Genomic DNA, 22043 nt, shown 5'->3' on the forward strand with positions numbered 1-22043 from the left:
AACTCCCGGTTTGGCTAGGGCTTCCTTGACCGCTTCAGTCTCAACAGAATCAAAGGCCTTCTTTAAATCAATAAATGTTAGATAGAGCGCATCTTGAGCTCTCATGAAACCTCAATGAGCTCAGTCACTGTGTGAATATGGTCAATCATACTAAATCCTTTTAGAATCCGGCTTGCTCACATGGTTGTCCTTCATCTAGTGTTCTGCCTATTCTATTCAGGATGACTCGAGTGAACAACTTGTAAACGATGGACAACAGGCATATCAGGCAATAGCTGCCTATGTCGTGGATGTCTCCCCTTTTGTACAACAGAATGGTTCTGCTGGTTTTCCATTGGAACGGAACCTTGCATTCAGACAGGTAGCATGTGAAGAGCCGAACCAGTGTATTGACGAGAACTGGTTGCAGATTCTTCAGTGTTAGGATCTGACCTTTTCTGGACCAGGTGCTGCACGCTTCTTTACCGACGAAATGGTGTGTCGGATTTTGGAAGGGAGAATGTTGGGAACTGCATATCCATCCTGCGGAATTTGGCACGTGGGCAGGAAGATGTGGCTATGAAAAAGATCCAAGTAGATGTCATGGATAATCTTCTTCATTGCCCTTCTGGAAGATGTGATAGATCCATCAGGACATTGTAGGGCAGTCATCTTGGTTTTATAGTTGGGCACTGCAAATACTTTTCCCAGTTTCTACCGCATCAGCCAACACTGCTTCTCTTCTCTCTTTTAGGTCTTCCTTTATTGCTTCTCTGCACAGCTTTGCAAGCACGGATGTTACCTTGTGATTGCCTGAGGCTTTTGCCAAACCCTGTTGACAAATGAGCTCGAGAGTTTCCGAAGACAGGTGTTTGTTTGTGGCTTTCTCACTCTCGGCATTCCTCATGCAGTCATGGAGATGCTGAACCAGTTGATCATATTCCTTGTCGATGTTCTCAATGACAGCATCTTCCCACCTTGCCACAATAGTGCTAAAGAGCTCCCAGTTGGTGGTCTTTCTGGGAGTTCGTTTATTAAACTTTTCAGCCCTTCTTTCCTCCCCGCTCTGTGAAGTAGAATTTTGCATGAATGAGACGGTGGTCTGATCCTGTTTGGAATTTTGGGACAACAGTGACATCGGTCAGGCAAAACCATCAATTGAATATGATGTGGTCAATTTCATTGTGGAACTGTCCACCAGGAGACTCCCATGTCCAATGTTTAGGTTCGGCCTTCTGGAACTGTGAATTACTATGAATGCTCTTGGTTGACATGATGAACTCAGTCTCTCACCCTGTTTGTTCCATTGTAGGCCATGGGTCCCGATGTGGAGTTCTTCATCATAGCTGGATGTTGGTGCATAGACAACAAAGATAAAAACTGCCGGCAGTGAGCCACATCTATTCAAGAGTAATCATCTGATCCAGGTTGTTAGGCATTCGAATTAATCAATGCTTATGGCCAAGTTTTTGTTAACAAGAGTACTGACACCACTGATGCCTCTATTGTCACATGTTCCAAGGAACAGTTCTTCTCCAGTGTCGAAAATGGCATGTTGTGATGAATGCCTTCTCGTTTCAGTCAGACCAATGATGCTGTACTTGATCTTCTGTGCTTGTATCATCAGGTCCTCCATGGATGCTTCCGATGCCAGGGTATGTGCATTGAAAGTGCAGATAGTTATTTTAGTCCTTCATTTTGGCAGCCTAGTTCTGCCCTGTGATTTTATCAGCATCTCCTAGCTTGTTCTTCTTAACGCTGCCGTATGTGGAATCACACCAGAACCAATATGTCCAAGGGATTTAAGGGAGCAAAGAATCAAAAGTAAGGAGGTAAGAGTTGTCCAGGAGGGACTTGAGGTGAAGGAAAGAAATATATGCTAGACTTGCTTAGATGGCTGAGCAGGTAAAAGGACTTTCTGTGACGATGCATTTTATTTAGTAGAAAAAATGTTTATTTAGGCATTGCTTTGTATGACTGTTTAGCGGTGTAAAAAAAAGTCTTCCAAGATTTACTGTGAAAGGGAGAAGGATAATAGGGGAACCCATGAATTCTAAGGAAACAGTGTGAATTTAAAATCAATCACCAAGTGTCAGAGATAGTAAAGGAGATAAGGCACTTGCCTTGCATGCAGCTACCCAGGTTCAAAGCCTGCCATCACAAATGTTCCCCAGGATACCACCAGGAGTGATCGTAGAGCGCAGAACAAGGAGTAAGCCCTGGGCACTGCCAGGCATGGCCCAACTCCCCCTACTTCCCTGAAAAATAAAATCAATGACCAGAGCCCTGGACCTGGCTGATCATTTATAAATATCTGTGTTGCAAACAGGAGGCCAAGATCAGCCTGCCACCGACATGCAAATGAGTTTCTGGACAGCTCTGCTATCTGGGACCCAAGAACTACAACTTAATGTGTTCATAGCCAGGAGAGTGGGAACATGGCAATCAAAGATGTATGAGCTGAGCACTGAAGCCAAAAGTGTCAATTCTCCTACCACACCCCACACGAGCACTATGATCAGAATACTCACGGTGACAGCTGAATTCAATCCTGGGTAACATTGCAACTGTCTTTGAGCCCTGCAGCCAGATGTGCAACTAAGTTAAGTACCCAACCAAATGTGTAAAAATTGCATCTAAGTGTTTGTGTGTATGATCTATTGTCATTACAATAAAGGGAAAGGGAATAAAAATCAGTAACAATTTGTTGGTTTTAGGGTCACACCAAGTGTAATCAGGGTATACTCCTCACTCTGCACTCAGGAATCACTCCTGGAAGTGCCATATGTGGTGACAGGAATTTAAAATAGGTTTGGCTGCAGGTAAAGCAAGTGTGTTAACTCCTGTGCTATTTCTCTGGCCCCAAAATCCATTTTTGTAAGTGAAGAACTGTGTCAAGAAAGGAGTAAGAAAATGTTAATAGCAGTTCAATTTGTTTTTTCAAAATGAAGTGTATAATCTACCTTCCACAAAAATCACTTGAGAAATTTAAGAAAAAAAATTTCTATATCCACCGTAGAACTAATGAATGCAGGCTTTCCTTTCTCTGGGAGAGTCTTAAAACCTGCAGTTTTATAAAGTTTTTCACGTGACATTCTTTAAAATGTGAGACTAACAGCACTTTTCTCTCTTCCACTTATACATGATAGAGGAGATGTTATGAGAAGACAGAAAAAGATTTGAGAAAGAGAACATAAAGTGGGTTAGAAAACACAATATGAGGAAATCCCACTACTTCCTTATTGTGTGATCTTGACAAGTTACTTAATCATATCTGTCATCAAGATTTCTACATCAATAAAATAAAAAATACTCTTAACCTCTGATAGAATTGTGAAAATTCAATGATACAAAAGTTTACTTATTGGTAGTATTCAGAAAATGTCAACTATCCTTTTATTCTAACATGAGTGTAGTGTAAAGTAAAGAACAGTGGACTTAAAAGGGAAAAGAGTTCAAATTACAGCTTTGCTGTTTATTAGCTGGATGGCCATTGTCAGACTAAGACTCAGAGTCTCAATTTTCTAATGGATAAAATAGGGACAATTATGGCTAACTCAAATTATTAGCATTAATGATACAATGTACAGCACAGATGAAAATACAATATTAATTAATTTCTTATGAAGACACTACTCTGAATTCCTGGAGGTAGATTCCTTGAAGGCAAGATCTGTCTTTAATTTGTCTTTAAAAACCCTCAGGCTGCTGAATGGTTTACAATGCCTTGGAGTTACATGATAATCTGAGGTTCTTCCCATAAAGGGTAAGTCAACATCTTCCAAAGCAATAACATCTTCTGGTCAATTGCAGAATGAAAACAAGTTGCTGCTGGAAGTAGCAGGTGTTGTAAATCCTGATACTCACTCTGGGTGGCATTAACTTCCTACGGAAGGACATAGAGAAAGCCAGATGCAAGGCTGACATGGCTAATTGAGAGGTGTGTGGTCCTTCTGGAGCCTTTTCCTGAGATGTGACAGAGCGCCTGCCAAGACTAATCAAACCCAACTGCTACCCACTTCTGCTTAATCAGATGCTATAGTATAGCATCTGAAGAAACCTGGGATTTATCTCTTGTGATGTTGAAGCCCGAGATAGGAAACAGAAAGTCTGGGAACACAGGTGGTGTTTTCGTATTTCCCTACATTTGAAGGCTATAACTTCAAAAAAGATGGAGGAAGGGAGAGAAAAGTAAATGGTGTTAGGGAACAGAATTTCTTTTCTCTGGATCCAGGGTTTTCTGGACCTGGCTCTTGGGTCAATACGGAATGCAGATTATGTGGACTATGTAGTTAAGAAATGACTTACAAAAGAGTTAAAAACTGAATTACTGTAAATTCAAAGAAATGAGATAATAAAATAAATGTTTATGATTGAGATTAAAGATGTAATAGAGGGATTTCTAATAGTTTTTAGGGAAAAATAAGGAAACATCAGGAATTTTAAATGTCTACAATGAAGTTATTATTTATCATTGATGAGGATAACTTAAGAGCTAAACATAGCTAATAAATGTGGTTTCAGAAGACTCATAGAGATTCAATGTGATGAAAGACTTGTGGAAATAGCAGTTGAGAGAAAAAGAGCTATTATATTTTACTTTTGTTTGTTTATTTGTTTGAGTTTTTGTTGTTGTTTCGGAACCACACTGGACTTTGCTCAGGGCTATTTGTGGTTCTGCAATTAATGATCAATCCTTGTTGTTCTCAGGGGAACTTACAAAACCCAGGTCAGCTGCATGCAAGGCAAGTGCCTTACCCATTGTACTATCTCTCCAGCCTCAGCCATTACAATTGAAAAGACATTAGGCATTTATAAACACATGAGATCATAAGAATCAATTAACAATAATAAGTACTTTAATTTAGGCTCAAAAGTTAATGACACAAAAACATTTGAAATCAGAGGACTCTGGTTTAATTGCTTTTCAAAATAAAAGAAACTACAGCTCCAGATGTGTCTGTGGGTGCCAGAATTGGTGACAAAGGCAAATCCTGTCATAGGTTAATGTCATTCTCATCTTTCCTACACTCTTAACTACTAAGACCATCTCTTTAGCATATTTTATTCAGCGATGGACACTGAGTTTGAAAGGATTTTACTTAAATGTCTGTAAACTTTGAATAATCAGGATACTGAAAAATCTGGAAACCGTGCTATATAAGCAAGAGTAGAAAGGAACTGGGGATATTTATGACATAATAAATGAAAACAAAACACAAGGTTACTTATACTACCTTAACTATGTGAAAGGCAAAAGAATGGAGACAGTAAACTAGGAAAGAATAAGCCTTTTGTAGGGTAGATGATTGTAGGCAGAGTTTGAGGAAGTGACAGAATATTCAAAAGGTATGCTCAAGTGGTTGCCAATCTAGTTAACTTCGTCCTTCTCTCTGGACCCAGCACTTAAGACCTTATTCCAAGTTAAGAAATTTTATTTTATTAGTTATGAGGATGAGGAGAAGGGAACAGGATAATTAATATTTATTAAATCATTCTACATCTTAAACTTCAGAGAATCTGAATAAGCTAGTGCTACTTCATTCATTTTATTTTTTGAAACTAAATAAATTACTGGTGGGTAGAAATAACTTTAAAGCCCAGATTTCTTCAAATGATAATATACTCAATAAAGGAATTATTTGAAGAGCTATAGGCAGAAATGCTAATGTTTTACCATTACTGCTTATAGATAAAAACCTTTTTCTAATAATGAGCACTTGAAGTATACGGTGGGCTGGAGAGATAGCACAGCGGGTAGGGCGCTTGCCTTGCATGCAGCCGACCCAGCCCAACCCCGGTTCGATTCCTCCACCCCTATCAGAGAGCCCGGCAAGCTACGGAGAGCTTGGTAAGCTAACTGTATCATATTTGATATGCCAAAAATAGTAACAAGTTTCACAATGAAGATGTTACTGGTGCCCGCTGGAGCAACTCAATGAACAATGGGAAGACAGTACTATAGTGCAGAAGTATATAGTTCGTGAATGTATACTTAACTGTTATCCCATTGACAAGTACTAATAAAAAAATTTAAACAGTTACAAGTTAATAAACTCAATTACCTAAATATAGCTCGAATAACAAGACTTCCTTTTGTTTTTGTTTGGGGGTCACACTCACTGATGCTTAGGGCTTAATCCTGCCTCTGTACTCAGGGATTACTGCTTGCAGGTTCAAAGGACCATTTAGGGATTAAACTCGGGAGTGCAAGGCAAACAGTATACTGTCTCTCCAACACCTGTATTATCTCTCCAGTCTCAAGCAATGAGACTTTTATATATACTTATGAAGATGGTTTTGAAATATTCCAAGATATGCATTTTATTAAATATTTTCCATTTGCACTTAATTGTACACACCCATATATAAACATGTCCCTTGAAAAAAATTGTCTATTAAATATAATTTTCTCTCTGACATGACCCAAATTATATTTATTTTGAAGAAGTACTAGTTGCTACCATTAACCAAGGGTCAACAATAAAAGATTTTATTATATCCTAGTGATGTTTCAATTTTTTTATGTTTCCAATACTGATCATTTAAATTAGTACCCATCAACTTTAAATACCTGGGTGGAAAATATGCTCTTTATATATGTTTTGGATTTTAAGTTTGACTTTTGGGTAAAATCCACTTAAAATGTTAATAAATGATACTATATATAACTAGAAAAGCAAATCTTTAAAATAAAATAAATTAGCTTTTTTGACACTACCTCTATACTAAATCTGTGTGATTCAATGTTAACAAATGTCATTATACAAGTGCTTTAATATATAAAAATTAAAATAAATTATATAATTGTGGCATTCAAGTACCTTATTGACAAGGACTATAACTTTTCCAGGTTCAGATGCTCTTTTCTTTCTGTCCAAGTGGTCCTTGGCAATGTAAACTGCTACTCTGGTTTTTCCACTTCCTGTAGGGAGACATATAATAACATTCTTCCCCTCCAAGGCTGGCTGGGCAACTTCCATTTGGTAAGGTCTGAGATGCAATTCTGGATCAGGGGATGCTCTTTTCTCCATATTGTCTTCATCTGAGGGAAATTAAAAGAAAAATCAGGGTATGGGCAAGAAAATAATCAAGACTAGGAAGCCAAAAACTGAACATAGGACTCTTGATTATAACTTTTCACTTCAAAAAAATTAATCAATTTTTAATTTTCTGTTAGGATACAACCAATATATTTTATGAAGGAAGAGACCTGGGAGAAGAAGTGTCTCAGAGGAAGTGAATTAACAGAATGGAACTGGTAGGGGTCCACACAAGTGACTCTTTTTTATGGAATGAGAATGGTGCTGTAACTGCCCTGAATTCTTACTGCATCTAATTTTGCATCTCTATGTTGAGCTTTTAAGTTCAATTGTCTCAACCCATCTGCCTGCAAATCAAGAAGAACTGGAAAAGTAGAATCATTAGTCCTAACTGTTCTGCCCCTCTTTTTTAAAAAAAAATTCCAAGATGGTTTTATGGATGACGCTATGTTCCTAGATTTATAAAAACTTTATCTGACAACCAAATACCAAAAACATACATATATATGATTTTTGCCATTTCAGGCAACCAGATTGAGCAGAGCGATATTTAGGAAGTAGGGAAAAAACTTCTATGTTAGCCTTTAAATGGTAGATTTTCATTAAAAGATAAAAACAACTTTGTCAGTTTAAACTTAATTGTGTCTAATTTTGCCCTTTGGCTTAGAATTCTATTATCACTTTTTTTAAATAACTATCCATCAGTGTATTCATAATTATCTAAAATCAATGCACAATATAATAAAATATTTTAAATAACATTTCTAAATGTAACATATTGATAAAATAAATATTAACAATCATTCATCTTTTGAACATTTGAATAAAGTTATAATATCTTGATTTAAATGTATTCATTTGGAAATGACTATATTTATCAACATTAGTCAAAGCAATAATCTAAAAATTCTTAACTTATCCTGTAGGATGCAGTAAAATAAATATGATACCAATTTAAAAGCCCATCTTATGCTTTACGCAATCACAAGAAAAAAAAAAGGGAAATGACAGTACTTATCAGTATTTCATTACACATGGAGTTAGTGTTCTTTCTCTTATCAATGATTACAACAAAACTGAACTAACATAATCCCATTAACTTCAAAAAAGTTGCTGATGATTCCATTTCAGCAACTGGATGATTCTATTTGACTAGTTTAACTTGTTGTGATAGTACTATCTGAACAGGTAGGAAAATTTACACCAAAAACCACTTAGTAAGAGTCACCTACTAATCTGGCAGGAAATTTGCCTTCTGTGTGGATGAGTAAACACAGATGCAACACATTTAAGTTATCATTTGCTCATCTACTGATTCGTTTATGATTTTCATAAAAAGCTCCTTTGAGAGCACCAACATTTAAGAATATACATTTATAAGTGTTTCTCCCATTATTATTTTGAACTCTATAATAATTTTAATAAATAACCTTCTATTATGTATTTATGAAGATTCAAATTTATTTAAGAATATCACTATTCTCTGATGAGTAACTTTATGGATTATCAAAATCCTAATATTATACCATTATTATGTGCATTTTGTCACCTGAATTTTTCAAAAGAACTAGAATATTTGCAAACAAAGACCTATTTTAAATATTTTAACACCATCATTCTGGAGTTTATTTTTGCTAAATTGCTATTTGATCTAGGAAATTTGCTAAAATATATTAGCACATTCTATTTGCTTAATTTCACGCTAGATACATTTTTTGCATAGATTTAAAAATAACAAAATTCAGCTTCCCATAATGGGGAATATATTTTCCATATAACATAAAATCACGTGAATTTTAAAATAATTACCCTTCTGTTTTTTATGTTTACTACTGCACCATTAGGCAAAAAATATATAAGTACATTTTCCTAAATCTTTTCCCAGGAATTTGAAACTAAGTGAAGTGTATAAAATGTCATTATCATTTATACTTATCAGTCGCTTACTGAACTGATAAATAAGCTAGACTGTTAAAGGACTCTCATGTTCAAATTTTAATTCTAGAAACAAAGTTATGATATTTTACTGCTACTTTACTTGTCATGTGCAGTAAATATTTAGTGAGTGCCTATACACTTCCAAAAATATACCCCCCAACTCTGCCTCATCTTCAAGATTATCAGTCAAGAGCATTATACTGCTGCCAAAAATATCAAGATGGATGAATAGCTCAATAATCTTTTATATTTTTAAGTCAAGCCTAGAAACTTGATGGGTAGCCCCAAGTTTTAAAAAGAAGCATAGAGTGAATATGGGAAAAATTAGAATTGGATTCATTATGAGAATAGCATCCAAAGAAAAAGAGCTGGGTGAGTGCTAAATATTCAGCCTGAGTCTTGCCTTATCACATCCTCTAACACAGGGATGGAAAAAATTTATCCACAAGCAACGACAATTTTCTCTTCTCTGCCACCAGAAGGAGAGAACTGGGTTAGTGTCAATGAGTGATGAGCCAGTTTCCTATATTAAAGAAATGCTTGGAGTTTTGTTTGTTTGTTATTTCTTTTTGGCTCTTTAAAAGGATTATTTAAATGCAAGATTATACAAGCAAGGTTATTTAAATGCAATAATAAAATGGCATTTAAATACACACGGCATTAAATAATGTGTACTCTTGCTCTGTAATAAATACTGATTGTAGACCTTAAAATTATATTACACCATATAAATGGTCAAAAAAAGCCCCCAAAACTAATAGGGCTTAAATAATAACATTCTATTGGAACTACACCATGTGGCAAATTTCATTCTCACATTGATTTTGACAGCTGAGTTATTCTTGGAGAGAAAAGGTCTGTCACTGCATGTGTTCGAAATCGACAAAGTATTCCTTTACCTATACTATGTAACCACGGAAAAATACAACATTCCAGCTGGACAAATATTAATAGGTATTACCTCAAAATAGTAAGGAAACACTTTCTACATATCAGGCCAATGTTCACTGCCAAAAAAATATCGCCACTTTGTTAGACGTAGCATATCTCTCTGATAATGAGAAACAGAAAAACAAAACAAAAAGACCTTTTGTATTATAATTACAATTAAATGTTAAAAGTATCATTACTACTTTCTACTATGGATCAATATTTCCACGAAGGGTCACAGTGCTAAGGTTATTGGTTTTCTCATCCATGATGTTTATGGCATACTATGCATCCTTTGAAGAAAGACAGAAACATTTGGAATAAAATCCCTTTTTATATCAATTCCAAATATTAAAATACAATCTCATATACCATGGCTCTTTTCAGTAATTGAATGTGTAGTTAGCAATTTGCAAATTATCTAAACCTTTCATAATTTATTTCTATTACAGTTTATATTCTGCATTAGTGGCACTGGTTTCTTGTGCACTGACCCATCTAGAACTTGAATGTCTGTCCACTGACTGCTTATCTTCAGGTTGCTTGCTTTGGAAATATCTTTCCTTCTGAAAAGTACATTGTGTTCAGACGTTTTATGTCTTTCATGCAAAATTGAAGAGTGAAAAATCAGCAGTTATATTTGCTAGCATCTCAAAACAGATGAAATGCCCTGCTCATAGAGGAGAGTTGTTAAATATTTATAGATAGATGAACATTGCTGAAAAGCCTTTACTTAGGTAAACAAAAATTAAGGTGTTATCCAGAGTCTGAAGGCAACTCATAAAAACATTAGATATTAACTAAAATATATTGTGTCCTGTGTTCTACCATCAATAGCATTTGATGGAAATATTAGATTTGTCCAATAAGAATAGAAAAAAAACAAATGCATTACATAGAAATTTCACAAATGCTGACTGGGCTGGAGCGATGGCTCAACAAGCTGAGTATATGTTTTACATACAGTGGACCAGGTTCAATCCCCTGCAGCACGTGGTGCCAGCAGCACTTATGTATGTAGTCCACCCACTCCCTTCACCCTCCAGAAATAAAACAAACAAACAAAAACCACTGATAAATTAAACAGAAAATTTGCTTACACTTCCTATTTATGGTTATGATTGACGTTTGGTGAATTGGGTTCCCTCACAACAACTTGTTCTGACGGATTCCAGAATGTTTACAAGAAATGGAAATTTAAATAAAAGTTGTGGTATATTCTAATTTTGAAAGTTTGTAAAGCATCTTTATGTTTTGCCCCCTTCTGCATCTAAACTTCTATTTTTTTCTCACACTGCAGGGAGAGATAGTTCACATTTTAAAGTATATACAGTTATTTCCTAAGGGTGTCTATAAATCAGCCACAGAACAAATGAAGAATCAAATAATTTATTTCTTACTATATCAGTTAGCCCGTGATTATTAGCTAGTCACCACTGCCTGCAATTTTTGTGTGTAATGATTTACTTTAATTTATGAACTATTTTAAATATACAGACATAGATAGAATGGTATGTATAATGGATATCCAAGAACCAATCATTTATTCTGAAAAGATGCTTGCATTTTAGCTCACTAGTAATCATGGAAACATGGAAGGAGAGCAGAAAGAAATCACTTAGAATCGGTCAGAGAGGATGAAAGTTGGGATCTGATAAGAGAAAACACTGCTAAAGTGCAGAATTGGGAAGAGGCACTCTCATTTATTGCTGGAGGTTATATAATCAACATGGAAAGAAATTTTGAAAATATCTAGCAAAGTACTTATTTAGTCATAAAAATATTTTTCAAAATCTACTCCTATGCCAGATATATTTATACAAATTGGAACTCTAACACTATATCTAGTTCCTAGGTTTTCAAGAAGAGGGACTTGTGCTATCTGCAGAATTATACTTATCAATAGTCTTTCCTTTTTACTTAAAATGCATTTTAATTTTTTTAAATGTAGGGCTATGGAATAAATGTAGAAAACTGAATAGAGAATTTAAATGTAGTCAAATTAATTGAAACATCACATAAATAGAATAGAAACATGATTATATGGAATATAACATATGCCAGACCAAAATGATAAGTACTGGATCAAAATTAGAGAGCTTGATTCTAAGACTTTTCTTGTAAGTTGTACTTTTAAAGGAAGTGAGTGGCAAAGTTCCAAAACTACTTCAACTGTAGAAAAGAATTGCTTTAATTGCATAAATACATTAGGGAGGGTATGAACAGCCCCCATGCTTTCCACTATATGGCGTCTTATTTCACACTTTTTAAGGTTTACACAACAGTTAGGCAGTACCTGATTCACTTCCCATGGTGCCTGAATCACTGCCCATGTTGCTGTTATGTCCAAGACTTTCATCTAAGCAGCTGACACTTCCTTCTGCCAAACTTGTGTCTGATTCTGCAAAGGAAAACATTTTTAAATATTTTAAAAATATTTCTGAGAATAAACGTATTTTAACTGCACACCTCTACAGCACACAGTACATACAGTTCAATGCAAGTGGGGAAGGCACACCCAGACAATTATGAATAAAAAGTAAGAGTTTCTGGCGAGCTACACGTAAAACCTCTACTATGGATGAGCAGCTGCTGGGGATTTAATCAACAACATATACCTACTTAAAAGACCATATGCCCAGTATGAAAGTCAGAGCAAATTTTCGATGATCTATGACTTTTATCATCCCTCAACATGCATTTTTGCCACCCCTGCCAGAAGATCTAAGCTTGATGATGTAATCAGTACAAAAAATATTACATAATTAAATGAACTGTAAGAACTTAATAAAGCACATAGATACACTGATTATAAAAAGCTTGCTCATAAAAACTGCAGTTTGAGAACAACTATAACTTTAAAATCTCAAATTAAAATTTGCTCAAATATCATTAAAACCTGGTATTATATTTGTGCCAGAGACCTACGTGAGATAGAAAACACTTTTTTTTTGGTTAAATATTCATCAAAGAGTTATTCATTTAATATGTGTGGCAAGGACATACCCTTCACTTTTCTACTTTCAGTACTGTGTATCAATTCCTCTTGAAACCCATATTTCTTTCAGAGAAAACCTCCCTTGTATTTTTCCCCCTAAGGAATTTTATGCTTTCCATCAATAAGAATCAAGTCATTGCTAAACTTATAAAAATATATGAAAAATGACTTAAAATATCAGAGTTAGAATATAAGATCTTTAGAAATTTGCTCTTAATGTTGCTCTGAGTATAACTTTCTCTAAATTAAAAAATGAGTAAAATATCTCTTACAGAATTTGACGGTCAATAAATAATATTAGGTACAATAACCTTAGCTCTGCAATTTTTTTCTTTTTGGGTCACACCCAGAGATGCACAGGGGTTACTCCTGGCTCTGCACTCAGGAATCACCCCTGGCGGTGCTCAAGGCACCATATGGGATGCTGGGAATTGAACCCAGGTTGGCCGTGTGCAAGGCAAACGCCCTACCCGCTGTGCTATTGCTCCAGCCCCTTAGCTCTGCAATTTAATTGCTGGTGGTTGAAAAAAAAAATAAAAGCAACTTATTAAATTACTAAATAAGAGTTTTCTTGAACAATTCTCTTAAAATTTAAAGCTCTTATACTATTTTTACTTTTAAAATAAATGCTATTTTTGTTTGTTATTTTATGATAAGACTCTCCAAAGTACCAAATAAATCATATTGACATGGGCTTTAGTCATATAAAACAAGTCTAAAGTCATAAATTTAGAAATAGGCATAAAAATGGCTAGGGTTAGACACAGTATTTTCAATAACATCTCTTTGAAAAGAAACAATATAAGCTCCTCACAACTACCATTGTCTTTTTTTATTGAACTAATTAGTTGTTTATATTAAGTACTCTGAGTTACAATTTAAATGTGATTAAAATCATTATTACAAGAAGTATAGTTTTATGAACTTGATAAAGATATGTGGTTTTACAAACACAATCACATTCAAGGTTTTCTATAGTCTCAACAGTCTCTTTATACCCCCTTTTTTTTTGTATTTTCCTCCTGCTCTCCTTTGGCAGTCACTGATTAAATTTTTGTCCCTATGTTTGGCCTTTTCCATTATGTCATACAATAGATTTATGCAAGTTGCACCCATTTTGGCTTAATTCTTTAACTTAGCATTATGCATTTGAGATTCTATATTGTTTTAAATCAGTAATACATTCCTTTTTATTGCCAACTAGTATTCTATTGAGCATTTGAGACATCTACAACAGATCTCTTCCAAAATGGCTGTCTATTTAGCCTGGGAAATATATTGGAATTACAGCCAATGCCAATCAAAATACAAGACATCTTTCCTAAAAGTTAAATGAAAACTGATAAGAAATTTGTAGAAAAATCTCAACGGACATGCATACTGTTTAAGTATATTAGCACAACACAAATATACTAATGTGAAAATACTGTGCTTATCAGTTGTTGTAGATTAGCTCTAAAACTCAGAATTGAGGAATCCCTTATGATCACACAGAAAAACCTGTATATCTCACTGAGAGATTTTAAATATGGCACTTTGCAATTCCCAGAGGTATGGCTTGTTAGAAGCTCAGAGGCGAGTGTGGGATAGAACTGTCAAGGAGAGGAGTGTTTTGGGCAGATGTACTGATGAAAAGAGAATATGATTTGTAAGGAAAAGGCAAGGTGTAAAATGAGATGGGGAAAATGTCATTGCAAGGATAATTCTAAAGCTAGATCTACAGACCAAGACTTTTGAGGCTAGAAAGAAAATTTGAACATGCAATTGTTCTAAATGTGATACTGAGGACTAAAAACAACAATGAAATTAGTGAAAAGTATTAACCCATATTACCTAAAATTTAGTACTGCATCTTTGTTTCCCACAAAGTGTAAAGGCAAATGGAAACTGTATTTTATTTTTCATTTAATTTTTCTAATCACTGTCAGTTGAAGCTAATTGAATTTCTTAGTATACAACCAAAGTTATTTCCCAAGTTTTGTTAACAGACAGAAGATTTGTAAAAGTTATTTAACCCAAAGTATAGCATAATACATGAACGCTAAAGAAGATTGTCATCAAAAATAAGGCGGGATTAATTAAATTCATCATCTTAATGATTTTGATCTAATAAACAAATCTGCAAAGTGTCAGGAATAGACTTAGCTCAGTGCTTACACCGACACAATGTAAATTACTTTTTAAACTCTCAACATGCTAGGTAGTTACCCATTATCACCTCAATTTTATTGGTGAGAAACCAAGGTTCAGAGAGGTTAAATGATTCATCCATATCACACAGCTACAGTGGGGACAGCCAGGAAGTTCCTTTCCTTAAATGCAAGTCTAGTTTTAGAATGCTTTTGACCTGACACCAGATTTGACTAATGATCTGTGCGAAGCTTTGTAAACAAGCAATCTTGTATCTATAGTGTTAAGTGAAATGAAAGTCGGATTATTTTACAGTCTTATAGACTTTTTTATTGCAATGTCTATGCTTCTATCAATCTTGAAACAGAACTTATCTTTCCCAGAAAGAGATTATATTTTGCTGACGTTTATGATTTTGTCAATAAAATTACATTTTTTTCAAATTTAACCACTTATTCTTAAGCTGTTTTCTGCACACAAAATAATATTTCTATCATTGCTGAACAAAATTTGTTGAAATAATTTTGTAAAGATTATTATGAAAATGAAAGACTAGGAACCTATTTCTTTATCATTTAAAAAGGAACATAACTCGCCAGTTTCTCTACATACAAAAATAACTGATTTTTAGGTAGAAAATTCTAATGAATCTGATATATTTTTATTTTATAGAAAAAAGACACATTAAATTAAAATTTTTAATAATAAAGAGAATATATTATGTTCTCCACAGCATTGATAATGTCTTTGCCAGATTTGTTCCCCCGTTATTCACTTTTAAGAAAGCCACACACACCCAAATTTAGAACAAGAAAGTTCTTGTATAATACAAAGAGCAAAAAGACTATATTTTAAGAGTTCCTATGATTAGTTTTATATGATTATCTCATTTCATTCTTTGTAATTCTTATTGTATATCAATCTCCACTCATGTTGTAAAGAACCAAGTCCTGTGTCTAAGATTTTAAAGTATCAAATGGCCAGCTAGCGATGAGGTATTCTCATAAAAAGAATGTGTTCTAGGAAGTCAAGATTTAAACTCAATCACTCCTAACAAGAGCTTTCATGTTTTTAAAAAGTCAATATAGATAGCAGTTTTTTACCTTCCTCCTTATTGTGATGATTCTTTTAAACTCAAAATATGACTCAAAGAAAAACAAAATTAAAATCTTATGAATTTGCTGCTTAAAGGGAATTTGGATACTGGAATGATGCAATAAATTTAGTTGAGTTTTGTATAGGCATAATTTCCTCAAAGGAAAATATCAAAATTAGCTTCAAATGGATTAGAAATGCTGGTAATTTTGAACGGTCAACGGAGTTATTTATATCAAATGCTATTATGATGAAAAAATACATATTTATCTTGTTAAAAGACAGTATTTTCTATGATAATTTTGTAAGTGACAGAAAAAGTAACAATTTTGCTTATATTAATATTGAGGGTATAAGATCACTTCATAAATGAAAGGAAATCACTCTTCATTTTACAATTTCATTTTGAATATTTTACTAATAAAACATAAAGATTAGCTAAAACTAATAAATTTAACGTTCCTTGCAGCTAAAATACTTTAAAATATTTTAAATCTACTTAGAAACCAAAATTACTGAATTAAAAAAAATTAAAGGTAAAAACGTTTTGGTTGAAGGTCTTTTTAAAACTCCATTTCAATGTAAAGTGTGCCCTCTGCTGGAAGATGCTATTATAACTATCAGTCATATAGGTATTGTTCAACCTAAGAGCTGAGCTATTTTAGGTAAGATACAAATTGATTCTTATTTCTATTCTTGCCAGGTAATGTTCCTCCTATTTTCAGCCTAGATGCATTTCTTGCTACACAGAATGTCTCCTCTCTAGCTTCAAGCAGTCAGATATTCTCTGTGCTGGAAAGTAGTCTGCCTTAGAGCAGGAGTAGTCCAAGGGGCCAGAGCCTCTGCTCCATACTGAGAAATTAGGAAACTAAAAGATCCTATTCTCCAGAAAAAAGCTCACAAGATCTTCAAATAATCTAACTGTGCTTGTCACAGTGATTTTATGTTTATGTTACTTCTTGCTTTGTGATGAATTTTAGCTTTACATCTTTAGTATTCTAGTTGCATAATCCCCACAGCCTGGAATGTCAAAGACTTCTAAATATTTCAAACACAAGGGCATGCTCACAAAACTGCAATGGCTTCTTAACTGTGTATACTTTCATGCTATTAATAATATAGAATTTCTTTTCTTTTGAAATAACATTCTTAATCTTTTTGGAAAAGAAATAGATGATTTTTATTTTCAGCTTTATGTATATGGATTTGTGTGTGTGTGCACGCATACACACGCACACACGCTCACATTTTGGTCTGTCAGATTTTGTTCCCTGTGCCAGGGAACATGTGTTCCCGCAGAATGGAGAGAAGCCACCTCCACCCACCTTGCATATTCTCTCCTGGATCCAAGATTCTAGGAAATGAGCTCCCCAAAGAGAACAAAATCTCTCCTAGAGCCACAGGCCCACATGGTTGTTATCCATGGAGAGGCTCTGTTCCTGTTTATAGAATTTTATTGCTGAAATGTTCCAGAAGCAAATTTGATTGTGTATAATAAAGGTGGCTTATATTTTTTAATGCCCTAATTTAGCCTTTGGACTTGGACCTCAGTAAAGAAACACAGTTATTGAATTCACATGTTACTGATAATCAGTGGCAGAGACTGTAAGTCCAAGAGTACAAGCAGCAGTGAGTGACAAATCAGATAACAATATAGAAATAACTCTGTACCATCACAAGGTTTATAGTTACTAAGATAGAAGATGAATTGAAAACTTCTTTGACTGGAAGGTGCCTTTAAGGAAAACCTATATAAGTCCAGTAGATATAAACAACATAAAGAAATTATGCATCAGGAGAGAAACATTTACGATTGTGCTAGTTAATGTTCAACAGTCAACTTTTTGCAGGAAAAAATCCCATAATTTACAAGTATTTTCCAATCTGTATCATATAACATGAAATTTCAGTTAATTTCCATGGCAATTTTAAGCTACGAACGTAAAGTCACTAAGTGAAGTTGGGAAAGATCTGTGTATTTGGCACTTGCATACCAGTATGATCAAGTGCCAGTCCCCCTAATGGATATATTCCTTTAAGTAAGGAATATACAAAACTTATGTGAAATTACAGCTGCATTGTGCTACTATTGCATAAGTGTTTGCAAAATGAATCACAGGCTCCTAAGAGGTTATTTTTGTTTGCTTTTTTTTTTTTTTTTTTTGCATTAGAGGACTTACAAGAATCATAGTTAAAGGGGCCAGAGAGATAATATAGAAGGTAGGGTATTTGCCCTGCACATGGCTGACCCAGACTCAAGCCCCATATTATGCCCTTTAAGTTTGCTAGGAGTAATCCCTGAGGGCAGAGCTAGGAGTAAACCCTGAGTACCTCCAGATGTAACCCCCTCCCCTCAAAAAAAAAACACAAAAAATCATAGATACACATGTAAATGCTCATTGATATTAGACATATATTCCCACCCACCACCACACTTTGTCTATCTGTGCTCCAATATGTCAAATTTTCCTCTACAAGTACTTTAATTTTTGATAATAGTTTTAGACTCACAGCAAAATCAAATGGACAGTTTTGAGATTATCAGTATACCCTTTGCTCCTATCACTACACACATAACCTCTCCCACTACCGACATCCCCCATCCAGAAAACATTTTGAAGTTTCAATATTACACATGCATTTTTGCTCCTATGTTTACAAACCCTGAAATGTTACCTGCCACTTGTGTTTATCACTTTAGCTTAGAACTTTAAAGCCTCAGGAGATATGTTTCATACATGAAATATAGATTTTCCTCTGATAAGTTCCCTCTAAGTTTTCTTTAACAACTCTCCTCTATTCCTCCTTTAATGCATTCAATTCTGTTAAATATTATAGTTTCTTTATAACTTGTTTTCTTGAACTGAACCATAAAAAAGTTATATAACTTGTTTTCCTGAACTGGATCATAAACTTTGGAGGTGAGGATAATATTTTGATGCCTGATTCCTGATCAATTCACTCCTTTCTTCTTAGCACACAAGCTTCTAGTCTTCACTCTCCCCCAAAATAGAAAAAGTGAAATCAAATGATCAAAATAAATTAAAATCAGGGACATGCCAGAGAGATAGTACAGGGCCTGAGTTGCGGTACAGCAGGTAGTGCGGTTGCCTTGCACATGGCTGACCCAGGTTCAATCCCCAGCACTGCATAAAGTTCCAAATACTTCCAGGAATGATCCCTGAGTGCAGAGGCAGGAGTAAACCCTGAATACCACCAGGTGTGGCCCAAAATCAAGAAAAAAAATACCTAGAGACATAGTACAGCTATTAAGGTGCTGGCCTATATGTGGCAGAATATGATTCAATGACCAGAATTGAATATATAACCTCTTGAGTACCTCCAGGAATGACACCTGAGCAGAGTCTGACGGCCCCTGAGCACTGTCGGGTAGGATCCAAAATTCTCCCCCAAAGTTCAATTTCAATTAAAATAATCACTTTTGCTTAAACACTACTAAAAATATTTAGGCTTTTAGCCATACAGGAATTTCATGACAGTATATTCAGTATGTATTACCTACCTGATAGATTCTTTTTTTTTCTATTAATATGTCCTCATTCCTAAGATATAAACATTAGCCTTCCTAGAATGACCGTACAATTATAAATCATATAATTGCTCTAGATAGGTCTGGGCAAGTTTCAAATAAAACACAAGGCTATATTTTCCTTTAATGACACCATTATAAGCATCTCTCTCTTTTTTTCTTGTTCTCTTCCTCTCTTTCAGACTGCCTCAGTAGTATTTCTAGTACTAGGTGCAATAACTAATGCAACTACATTTTTAAGGTATATAAAATTAAAGAAAAGGTATCTAAATTCAAACTCATTCTATGACAAAATGAGTGGCTTGACAAATATTATCTGGCATTGCTGTATCAATTATCTTTCCCATTGAGGTCTTAAATGCTCTATGGAATTTATGTCTAGAGATTCAAAGAAACCTCTAGAGGTTAGTGTGATAGAACATTATTCTGGTCTTTAACTGCAAGGATAAATTTTGTGACTTTTACAGAAATTAGTATAGACCAAATCTAAGATTGGACTTTGGTCTATAAAAAGGCAAAATAAAACAACAACAAAAAAGTGCTATAACAGATTGGACCAGGGAGAAGGAGGCTGTTTTATAAAGGTCAATTTTTAAACCCCTCCTACAGAACATGATCTATGCAAAATATATCCACAATATATTCCAAAGCATAATGTCACCGGATAAACCTAAGGAGTGGAACATATGGGGGAATATGAAAAAGAAGGTATTAAAATCTGAAAACAAGCAGGTTGGTAAGCTCATTAGCTGGGTGGAATTTTAAAATCTTCACGTGAACGAATATATAAATCAAAATATACACATGCACTCATAGTCATGCGCACTGTATGTTCATACATGCATGCCCTTGTACTGTTATAATCTCATCTTCCATATAGGAGCAGTAAAATTTCCTTTTCTTTTTAAATGTAAAAGCGCTCTCTGCTGGTCAATTTCAGGTACTTGCATTTTCTCGTTACAAAACAGAGCTCCAACACAGAATAGTAAGTAAAATGATGATTGTGAGATTTCCCGTGGGATTCTGCATTAAAAAAAGTATTTTAAAAATAAAATAAACAGCATTTAATTTTATTTTCATTTAATAAGTCACTGTCACTGTCACTTTCATCCCGTTGCTCATCGATTTGCTCTAGCGGGTCCAGTAACATTGTGAGACTTGTTGTTACTGTGTTTGGCATATTGAGTATGTCACAGGTAGCTTGCCAGGCTTTGTCGTGCAGGCGAAACACTCTCGGTAGTTTGCTGGGCTAATATATAATTTATTTCTTAATCAATATGACACTTCTACTGACTTGAGATGAAATAGTAGTCACTGTCACTGTCACTGTCCTCCCGTTGTTCATCGATTTGCTCGAGCGGGCCCAGTAACGTCTCCCTTGGAGACTTTGTTGTTACTGTGTTTGGCATATCGAAAATAATTCTACACAATCTGTAGAATTTAAAGTTCAGATAACTTGGCATTTTGTAGAAATTAAAATATTTTAAATAAAGTATAATGAGGACTTTGTGTTCTTCTTATACCTTTTAGGGAAAACTTTATGACACCCAGATATTTCAAAAAGAAAATAACAAGTGTTTCATATTGAGACTGTTTACAGGCAGTTAATGTAATAGTTTTCTACCATCAATGTTTCCATTCATTTATTCATTTGTTTATTTATTGTGTTAGGGCTGTACCAAGACGTTCTCAGCACCATGCATCCACCATTCACCAATTTCATTTTATAAAAAAATATATCTTTAAAATATACCATTTGCCATATATAAACAAAGTAAGTAAGTCAGATCACATAAGTAGAAGGCAGCCAACTGATACCTACATTTTTCACTAATTGGGTTCAGTTCTCTTTAGTTATTATGTTAACTGCAGAACTACCACCAAAAATCAAACTTATTTTGTTTTCTTTTCTATAGTAAATTCAATTGTGTAATGGAATAGCGTAGAAGTCTGTAATAATAGTGACATGTTTTCATTTTATGGACTTAGAATCACACCTTAAATTGGAATAATGGAGACACTATAATATGAATAGGTTTAAGTGCTCTAGCTGTTAACTAGCTATGTCATAATTCCTGAAAGATCATAAATAACATCAACACTGAATCTGCGAAACACAATTACAATTCTAGAAATAATACTTTTTAAAAAGCAACCTTTTTAAAAAAGTTTTTTAAATAGAAGTTCTCTTCATAGATGTGACTGTCACTCTATACACAGCTAGGGAAAATCTTGAGCCAGTGTTGTATAACTATTTGGGGTGAAAATAAAATAGTTTTATCTTCTGACCTTATCAGAAGATAAAATGACTACTGGAATTTAATTTTATTGTACACCTGCTTTATACTGATTAAGTAGTGTCTTAATATATTCACTGGAA

General features: G+C 34.5%; 1 protein-coding gene across 3 annotated transcripts in view; it reads right to left on the reverse strand.

The window, feature by feature from the left end:
- IFIH1 (interferon induced with helicase C domain 1) overlaps positions 1-22043 on the reverse strand; it is a 67898-nt gene that overhangs the window by 26216 nt on the left and 19639 nt on the right. For all 3 annotated transcript variants that reach the window (XM_056110268.1, XM_056110267.1, XM_056110269.1), the window contains 2 exons: positions 12187-12291; positions 6804-7024 (listed from right to left, as the gene is read on the reverse strand). In XM_056110268.1, the coding sequence (XP_055966243.1) occupies positions 6804-7024; positions 12187-12291 (326 nt within the window). The remainder of the gene's footprint in view (positions 1-6803; positions 7025-12186; positions 12292-22043) is intronic.

This window comes from Sorex fumeus, unplaced genomic scaffold, assembly GCF_029834395.1.
Source record: "Sorex fumeus unplaced genomic scaffold, SorFum_2.1 ptg000009l, whole genome shotgun sequence".
In the NCBI taxonomy this organism is placed as follows: Eukaryota; Metazoa; Chordata; class Mammalia; order Eulipotyphla; family Soricidae; genus Sorex; species Sorex fumeus.